The 10,494-nt window shown below is 42.3% G+C and overlaps 1 protein-coding gene across 1 annotated transcript; it reads left to right on the top strand.

Moving 5' to 3' along the window:
- The first annotated feature begins 4,985 nt into the window (after positions 1 to 4,985).
- Positions 4,986 to 8,767, top strand: LOC115551313 (CD209 antigen-like protein E). The gene is made up of 2 exons (XM_030366999.1): positions 4,986 to 5,731; positions 7,721 to 8,767. Exons 1-2 carry the CDS (start codon positions 5,074 to 5,076, stop codon positions 7,891 to 7,893), a joined length of 831 nt encoding a protein of 276 aa, XP_030222859.1. The 5' UTR covers positions 4,986 to 5,073; the 3' UTR covers positions 7,894 to 8,767.
- Positions 8,768 to 10,494: the final 1,727 nt, after the last annotated feature.

Below are 10,494 nucleotides of genomic sequence, written 5' to 3'. Positions count from 1 at the left end.
CATTTAAATTGTTATCGTCACATAACTGTAGCATATGCTTAGCAAACAAGGAACGTTTGTCTGTAAGGTCAGCATTCATATCAACCACTACAAGGACGCTTGTGGAATGATTATCAGAAATAAAATAATTTATAAAAGCAAGCCTATTCAGATATTCATCTTCATTTTGTTGCGACTCATATGGTGTTTATACATTTAGAATACTGAACTCCTTGTTATTTATTTGTATGCGCACTGCAATACACCAGTCAACTTCAAGCCTGATGACATTAATGACAGAGTCCAGCTTTTTGTGCCAGAGGATAGCCACGCCCCCTGCTATCCTCCCTCTCACTATTCCCAAGGATAGGTCCGTTGTGGACTCGCCAGCCCCGTGGAAATTGTCATTAAAACAGTTCAACTTTCCCAAATCCTGCTTTGGTAGAAAAGTTTCTTGCAACCATAAAATGTCACAATGTTGCAGCAAATTGTCCACTACTATACGTCGGCTCCTATCACCTTCGCTGTTACCCAGGCGCAGCCCGCGACAGTTATATGATCCAACTTGCATAAAGTTTGCCTACAGTTTAGCTGAGCATTGCATCCGTAGACCCATTCGGTACAATTGCTCTAGAAACCGACCTAGCTGCGCCAGCACCTATCACTCCCACTTTACGAGGTTCATAATATCTCCTCACAAGCGAGCCTTCAGGCCAGAGTTCTGGGTTGTACATCTCCGCAACTTCATCGCACTCAGCACACACTTAATGAGCTATATCTATTGCCTGCAGTGACAATACGCTGACAATTAACGTAGCGGCCAAGCTGTTCAGTAAGATATATACTCAGTGTCTCAGCATCTAGGAATTTGGTGCCGAAAACACTTACCAATTTCGTACGCACCACTTTTATATCCTTTTGCACAGCAGTGCCAACAATAGGCTTGGGCATCCTCCGTTCAGGTTTTCCAGCACGCTGTTTTAATAAGACCGACTGGCCCTCGGGATTATTGCTCCGACCTCGGCCCTGTTTCACGACTTGACTCCATCTTGGCGAGTTGGGTGCTGTTTTTCCAGGACTCATACAGGTAGTCACGGTTATTGCTGCAGCAACAGGTTCAACACAGGCGGGTTCACCTGCAACGGAGGAAAGGGGACAGATGAGAGCTGTTGGCTCTTTTTCCCTTCTGGGTAGAGGGAATCTGTTGACTGTAGCGCTGCTATCTTAGACACGCCCCCTGAAGGCTGATTGGTTGTCTGCAGCTCAGCCAGGAGCTTAGTTTGGTCCTGGGAATCCCGTCTCTGCCGCACTGTACACTCAAGAACACAAAACGCAGCTTGCAGTTTCTTTAGAAATGACAAAGTCTTGTTTGACCACGTGGGGGCAGACTTGTACAGCATGTAAAGTCGGGCTGTGGGAGCAGAGCCACGAGCCTAATAGCAGAATACAAGTCTGCTGTTCTGTTACCTGCCCACCAGATGGCAGTACAGCTTTGAACAGACACCAATGTTGCCAGAAGTATTTGTAGTGTTTGGCAACGGAGCAGTAGGCATTTATGGAGTGTGTATGTATGATGGCTGGTTGAGGCAGCCTCACCTGGCCCGAGTCAGACTGATTGGACTCTGGGGCTGGGTGGGACAGTACATCAGTTCTGCATTGAGTAATCAATGTGGGCAGGTTAAACCAGCCATCACCACAACACTCAAGGAGATCTGCTGCATGGCAACATGGAGCACCAGGTCATGCCTCCTAGATGGTGGGTAACGTCGTCCTTGCTCCAGTCCTCATGATTGTTATAGATGATGGTTGTTATAATCTGTAGATTGGTGGAGTGTTGCATTGTTTTTGTTAATGCAATATTGCTGCCAAATGATTAAGTAAAAAATACAAAATGAGTCTTGACATTCAGGCAGCTATGTGTAAACTAAATAGTTCTGCAAAACCTCCAGGACTGCTTTCTGACTGAAGCAGACCGTTGCTGGACAAAAAACAACCATTAAATCTTTTACATTTCTTATTGGTTTGCGTGTTTCATCTAAATCTAGCCTACTGCTCCTTTTAAGAACTAGAAAATGCATTTCCTGCCCAAAACGTGGTCAGTGGTGCTGTAGTGCAAAGTGAGGTTGAAACTATGTTTTCCGAAATCCATATAGCTAAAGAAGTAAAGAAGAAAAGAACAGGGGGATTTGTGACAAGAAAATAATAAAATGATAGTCGCTAATTATTAATTATTATTATTATTATCATCATTATTATTATGTATATTAATTATTAATTATTAATATACAAATTGTATATTAAACCCTAATTTGAAATGATCTGACCTTTTATATTAACTTTAAACATTTATTTTGGCATCGGCCTTCGGCAAAGATATGAATTTCAACAATGTCTTCATGTACATTTGGATCGCTTTAAAGTAAGAAGAAGAATCTGAAGATTGCCGAAATGACCCTGAGTGATGCTGAACACGTACCACTGACACAGTGTCTCTAAAAGCACACGTAGAAAGTAACGTGTGGTTAAAAGACTTCCTGATTGATCAAAGTTGCCCTTAAGACTTTGACAGGCTGTCATACAAAACACACAGAAGGGCCAAGCACTCATAGGGGTAAGAGGATAAGATAAGCTCTCTGAAAATAATTAAGACCAGAACATGGCTGAGGTGATTCACGCCAGACCCAGCATGAGCAGATCTGGTGGTTGTGGACAGTGAAGAGGAGTTTGACTAGAAGGTACAACTCATACTTCTGTCTCGGAGCGACGGATGAGGCCACGTGCTGAAGGGATGTGGAGATGGGTTGATGGGACCGTCCTGTCACTGGATAAACCCTCCTGGTGCGGAGGGGAACCTGAAGGTGGTGAGGATAGGAACTGCCTCAAGGTAGCGAGGGTCTTGGGGAAGAATCAAGACAAACGGCCACCTGAGAGCTGTGAAGTACAGAACAGGGGGCTTTGTGAAAATAAAAAAATAAAATGATAGTCGCCCACATTTCTTTGTGCCTATGTTGTACATGTACCTCTTCACTCTGCTATTTTGTTTAATACTTTTTGGGTTCCTTCATTGGATGAGAGCTGTGATTGGCTGCAAGGTGTTCCTTAAAAGGAGATGACAGGAATACTTCACTTTTTGTTTGTCCCCACAATGGTTCGAAGATCACCCTTCAGAAAAGGAAATGGACATTTATAACGGATGTGTTTAAAGTGAGTGAAAAAAAAACACAGACTTTCTGTGAGAAAACAAAGGTGAGCAACTCGTCTCAAACACCATTCACAATAGTCACAACAATGGAACGTACCGGCAACGTTCAACAGGATGTTCAATGTTCAATGTTCGATGTTCAATCATACATATACCGTATGTTTAAATAATTACCGAACATTAACTAACATCTCACTCGAAAGAAATGAACAAGGCATTTTGTGAATATTTTTTAATGAAATGATTGTTGAAAACATTTCTTTGTGAGTATTTTTTACATCTTAATGCCAACAGATGGCTGCTGTTTTTTTCGAAACGTTTTGGGTTCCTCAATTCTATAAGAGCTTTGATAGGCTTTAAGGTGTTCCTTGGAGATGGCATGAATACTTCACTGGTCACTGCAGGAGCAGTACATAGATGTACATAGATGTTTTTCAATGTTTCCACAGTTGCTCTTGGTGCTGGAGGCTGAGGTTAGGAGGTAAAGAGTCATGACAGTCATTGGCTGGTTTTCAGTTGCCCAAAACCACAATAGTTCCCTATCTAGGGCTGCCTTTGTCCCTGTAACGGTGTGAATATCACCCTTCAAAAGATGAAATTGGATCTTTATAACCACACACACACTTATATGCCATCCGCAAACTCAAAGGACTCTATGTTGCCCCCCATCTCCTCCTTCTGTTATATCAAAGTATTGTCCAACCCATTCTGCTCTACTGTTCCACCTGCTTCTTTAACATGCTCACTGTCAAAAACCGGGTCAAACTTACACGTGTCACAAATATAGCTGCCAAATTAATTGGTCTCCCCACACCCACACTGTCAGAGCTCAATATAAAGGCCATCTCACGCATTGAATCCACAATAGCACAGGACAACACTCACCCTCTCAACTGCCACTTCACTGTCATGCCCTCTGCACGCAGGTATAGGTCCCTGTTGTGCAGGAGGGCTCGCTACAGCAAAAGCCTGGTGCCTGCAGCCATAACAGCACTCAATAAAAGGCCAAGATAAATCACCCCCAGTCCTACTCTGTGTAGATGTTTTCTGTAGAACTGTGTAGATGTTTATTTGTTTCTGTCTATTGTCTGTCGGCGTGCGGCCCATATATGTAATGTACTGTGACATGAAGAAAAATTTCCCCTTGGGGACAATAAAGTCTAAAGTCTAAAGTCTACAAAGTCTAACGAATGTGTGGCAGACGTAAAATGATTCTTATTTTTTATATGTTGAATTGTATCTTGACTTCGTTACCATTTAGTGTGATCAATATAAAACACTTGTATATTAATTCTCTATTTGTTCTAAGGTGTTCAGAGGGAACAGTAGACTTGTGTTCTGTTGTCTGAATAGGCTTGTAAGTCTGCACTTGGACTGTTTTAGCAGCTCAACATTGAACTGATCTTTGATTTGCTTTTTGACTGAAGGTTTCTTTTGCCAATCCACTATTTCTTCAGCTTCCATCCTTTAAATTTTCCTTTTATAGATTTTAATCATTGGTACCAAACATAAAATAATATCTCACTCTAAACAAATTGTATATTAAACCCACATTTGAAATCATCACACCTTTTATATTAATTTTATTTTCCATTGGCCTATGACAAAGATATCTATTTCAAACAGGTCTTCATGTACATTTTGATCACTTTGAAGTAAGTAGATTAATCTGAACATTACTGAAATGACCTTAAGTGATGCTGCAGTCGTACCACTGACACCCAGTCTCTATAAGCAGAAGTAGAAAGTAACATGTGGTTAAAGACTTCCTGTTTGATCAAAGCTGCTCCTAAAGACTTTGACATGCTGTCATACAAAAAACACAGAAGGGCCAAGCACTCAAAGGGGTAAGAGGATAAGATAAGCTCTCTGAAAACACTTTAGACCAGAATATGGCTGAGGTGATGTACGCAACGCCCAACATGATGACCAAGGCCAGGAATACACAAGGAGAGAGAGAGGAGAGGATAGTGGACATCTACGCTAGTCCTGAGAGCCTCAGAGATCAACAGCAGGGCTCTGTGGGGACAGAGGAGTCCTCCAAGTCTCTGGGAACAGGAAGAAGTCAGCGGCCGGACGCTGTGAGCCCTCCTTGTTGTCCTATCAGGGCTGTGATGGTGCTTCTGGGCCTGCTGTCTGTGGTCCTGCTGGCTGGACTGATTGGGTTGGCAGTGCAACACAAGAAGACTGCAAGCATGGAAAGAGACATGGAGCAACTTCTCCTAACGCTGAAGAATTTGACGGAACAGAGAGACTCACTGCTTTGTAAACAGGAATGTCCAGATGGTTGGAGGAAGTTTGGTTGTAAATGTTACAAGGCTACCGATACGTATCATTCCTGGAATAACAGCAGGGAGTTCTGTGTTTCCCAAGGAGCAGATCTGGTGGTTGTGGACAGTAAAGAGGAGATGGACTTCATTGGCTGCTGGTACAACGTGTACTTCTGGCTCGGAGCGACAGATGCGGCCGGTGAAGGGACGTGGAGATGGGTTGATGGGACCGTCCTGCCACTGGATGACCCCTCCTGGAGTGGAGTGGGACCGCATGGAGGTGAGGACAAGAACTGCTTAAGGAGGGCCTCTGAGCTGAACCAATATAAATGGACAGATGAGAGCTGTGAATCCACAAGCTTTTTGGTGCTTTGTGAACAAAATTTAATGAAATGAATTATTTTGGCCTTCTCTGTACACGTGCCTCTTCACTTGATGCCAACATACATCAGCTGCTTTGTTTCATACATGTTTGGTGCCTTCATTCGATAAGAGCCCTGATTGGCTGCAAGTTGTTCATTTAAAGGAGATGAGATGCACTGGTCACTGCAGGAGATGTACAACGTTGTACATAGTTGCTGTTCTTGTTGCTACTTGTAAAAAAATGTCAATGTTACCACAGTTGCTCTTGGTCCTAGAGGCCGTTGTAAAGTCCATTGGTTCTGCTCACAGACACCCGTCATCTTGAGGCCCTTCTCCTTATCCTCTCACTCTGTTATTTATGTAATTTGGTTTCCATTCTCCATCTGTTCACCACATGTCCTGGTCCTTATCCCCGCACTCACAGATCCTGCCACTTCCATCTGCAATCACTTCCTTCCCCTCACCTGAGCTTCCTCTTCAGTCCAACACCTGCATTTCATTCCCCCATCAGTCTATCCCTGTATGACCAGTTCACTTCCTTTGCTCCCTTGTCGGTTTGTTGTATTCGTCATGCCCTTTCTCCTTGTTGTACTCTTGTACTTAGTCTCTGATATGCCAGTTCATGTAACTGGCATATCAGAGACTTGTGGTTCTTGGGGAAGAATCAAGATAAATGGGCATCTGAGAGCTGTGACGAACAGAACAGGTTTCTTCGTGAAAAAAAGAAAATATATATATTGTTGAAAACATTTCTTTGTGCCTATTTTGTACATGTACCTCTTCTCTCTGCTATTTTGTTTCATACTCTTTGGGTTCCTTCATTGGATAAGAGCTGTCATGTGGCTGCAAGGTGTTCCTTAAAAGGAGATGACATGAAAACTTCCCTTTTTGTTTGTCCCCTCAATGTTGTGAAGATCACCCTTCAGAAAAGGAAATGGACATTTATAACTGATGTGTTTAAAGTGAGCGTGAAAAAACACAAGCACTCTCTGAGAAAAAAAAGATGAGAAACTCGTCTCAAGATCACCTTCACAATTGTCACGACTATGGAACCACGTACCGAGTCCGTGATTGTACGGTGTCTGGTGAGGACCCCACTGTGCGTGGCGAGAGTAGGACACCTCGCGGTCGCTGCAGCTCTGCCGCTTGGCAGTTTGCCCTGAACTGTTCATATGTATATTTTAATCATTGGTTCCAAACATTGTGTAATTTCTCACACGAAACCAATTGTATATTAAACCCTAATTTTTAATCTTCTAACCTTCTATATTTAACTTTAACTTTAAACATTTATTTTCGCATAGGCATATGGCAAAAATGTGTATTCAAAAGAGGTCTTCATGTATATTTTGATAGCTTTGAAGTAAGTTGAACAAGCTGTTCATTGCTGATTTGACCCTAAGTGATGCAGCAAAAGTACCACTGACGCACAGTGTCTCTATAAGCAGAAGTGGAAAGTAACATCTGGTCAAATACTTCCTGTTTGATCACAGTAGGTGTTAAGACTTTAAAAATGGACAGAAAGGCCAACCACTCGTAGGAGTAGGATGATAAGATAAACTCTGTGAAACACTTTAGACCAGAATATGGCTGAGGTGATTCACCCCAGAAAAAGAAAAATGAAAAAGGACGTCTGGAATACAAATGGAGTGAGAGAGGAGAGGACAGAGGACATCTTGGTTTGTCCTGAAAGCCTAAGAGATCAACAGCAGGACTATCTGGGGACAGAGGTGTCCTCCAAGTCTCTGAGAATAGGAACACTGGCCAGAAACTTTGATTCCTACCGATCTGGCCAGTGATGTTACTTCTGTGCCACTACCTTCAGAAAATGAAAGACATTTATAAATCATGCATTTTTTATATTGGAATGTATCTTGACTTTGGTACCATGTAACCATCCCTCCAGGACCTGCACAGCTCCAGGGCTCTGAGGCGGGCAGGCAGGAATATGGCAGACCCCTCCCATCCTGGTCACAGTCTATTTGGAACTCTACCCTCTGGCAGGAGGCTGCGGTCCATCAGGACCAAAACCTCCCGCCACTTGAACAGTTTCTTCCCCTGTTCAGTTGGCTTCCTTAACAGGTCCCAGGATCACCTGACTGACACTGACTCTGGCACTCATACCCATGGCCAATTTGTAAATTCTTATACACTTTTAAGTATCTTTTACTTTATTTATTTTTTTATTCTATAACAGAATAGAACAGAATTCTATTGTATCCTATTTTTAATTGATCACTTATGTCCCTGCTTGTTTATATTGTGTTATATATATATATATATATCACTGTTTGTTCATTGTTATTGTCTCCATGTATGCACCTTATTCACCAAGCCAAATTCCTGGTTGGTGTAAAACCCTTCTTGGCAATTAAATCCTTCCTGATTCTGATTCTGATGTAGTGTGATCACTTTAAATTTTCTACTTATTCTACTGTGTTCAGATAAAACAGTAGACTTGTGTCTTGGTGTGTGAATAGGCTTGTAGGGCTGCACTCTTTTGTTTGACTTTTTGACTGTTTTAGCGGCTCCAGGAGACAGATTTTAAAAGCTGTACAAGTCTGACCCCTAGTGGTCAAACAAGACTTCGCTTCAGAAATGCGAGATGCTCAGCTTTGCGTAACTAAAGGAATACTTTTGAAGGTACACACATGCATTCGCACTTATTCAGAGTGAATTACGTTGAATTTGAAATTTATTTTATTTTTCCAAAGGGACAAAATATATTGATGAACATTAAAAAAAGAAAAAAAAGTAAATATACTACGGCTATAATCCTATGATCTGTAAATCAAGTGTCTATTCTCTGTAGTGAATTTAGTCCTATTTTCTAAAGTTCTTCAGCAATATGTTTTGTTCATATTTTATTATTTGGATTTCGTTTGGACTGATCCGTTTGAACTGATACCTATTTTACTATTGGGACTGATAAATAAAAAATATATATTTCCGATCAAGCAATGTTTCATCCGCAACATTTCTAACTCCAGTATTTGATGGAGTAAGAAAATGCTTTTGCATTTTCACGAAAAATGTACAACAGCTTTTGAATGTATTTTCCATGTTTATCAACAATCTTAAAACATTCAGATGTTAGTTTTTTAATTTACTGTTTGTTCTCTTCAGACAGAGAAAAAAGTTCTGCTATTGAACTCATTCCTCCGTAAATTAGGAGACTGTGTTGTGGTATGTTAACACATCATTGATATCCAGGTATCTGATCACTACATTGTGTGTCGAGGTCACATGCTGTTATCTGTTGACTGCTGATTGGTTGATTGAACAGCTACCCATTTGCTGGAAAACTGCAATCTGGCAACAGTGGTCCCACTAGACTCCACAGCCCAAGTGAAGGTAGAGCAACGCTTTTCTCTGTGTGTGTGTGTGTGTGTGTGTGTGTGTGTGTGTGTGTGTGTGTGTGTGTGTGTGTGTGTGTGTGTGTGTGTGTGTGTGTGTGTGTGTGTGTGTGTGTGTGTGTGTGTGTGTGTGTGTGTGTGTGTGTGTGTGTGTGTGGAGAGAATATGTGAAGAATGAATCTGTTTGGAGTGAATCTGTTGACTTTAGCGCTGCTACCTTAGACACGCCTCCTGAAGGCTGATTGGCTGTCTACAGCTCAGGTAGGGAAGGCAGGCATCACAGACAGCATCCAGGTCAGCCTCACCTGAAACACAGAGCAATAAAGAAGTGTGTATTAATATATTTGTGTGTATGGGGGCGGGGCTAGTCTAGTAGGTAGGGTGTCCAAAGGGTCCGGGTTCGATCCCAGAGGTCCTCCGTTCTCTCTCCAGGATGATGGCTGCTAAATGTAGGAGTAGGACCCAGAGAGGGATATGTATCAATTATCTTTAAGGAGCTTAGTTTGCTCCTGGGAATCCCGTCTCTGCCACACTTTACACTGAAGAACACAAAACGCAGCTTGCAGAGTTTCTTTAGAAATGACAAAGTCTTGTTTGACCACGTGGGGGCAGACTTGTACAGCATGTAAAGTCGGGCTGTGCGATCAGAGCCACGAGCCCAATAGCAGAATACAAGTCTGCTGTTCTGTTATCTGCCCACCAGATGCCAGGACAGCTTTGAACAGACACCAATGTTGCCAGAAGTATTTGTTAGTTGCGTTTGGCAAAGGAGCAGTAGGCATTTGTGGAGTGTGTGTGTATGATGGCTGGTTGAGGCGGCCTCACCTGGCCCGAGTCAGACTGATTGGACGCTGGGGCTGGGTGGGACAGTACATCAGTTCTGCATTGAGTAATCAATGCGGGCAGGTTAAACCAGCCATCACCACAACACTCAAGGAGATCTGCTGCATGGCAACATGGAGCACCAGGTCATGCCTCCTAGATGGTGTGTAACGTCGTCCATGCTCCAGTCCTCATGATTGTTATAGATGATGGCTGTTATAATCTGTAGATTGGTGGAGTGTTGCATTGTTTTTGTTAATGCAATATTGCTGCAAAATGATTAAGTAAAAAATACAAAATGAGTCTTGACATTCAGGCAGCTATGTGTAAACTAAATAGTTCTGCAAAACCTCCAGGACTGCTTTCTGACTGAAGCAGACCGTTGCTGGACAAAAAACAACCATTAAATCTTTTACATTTCTTATTGGTTTGCGTGTTTCATCTAAATCTAGCCTACTGCTCCTTTTAAGAACTAGAAAATGCATTTCCTGCCCAAAACGTG

This window comes from Gadus morhua, chromosome 1, assembly GCF_902167405.1.
Source record: "Gadus morhua chromosome 1, gadMor3.0, whole genome shotgun sequence".
Classification (NCBI taxonomy): Eukaryota; Metazoa; Chordata; class Actinopteri; order Gadiformes; family Gadidae; genus Gadus; species Gadus morhua.
Note: the sequence above shows the minus strand (reverse complement) of the source record. Positions and strands in the feature narration are given on the sequence as shown.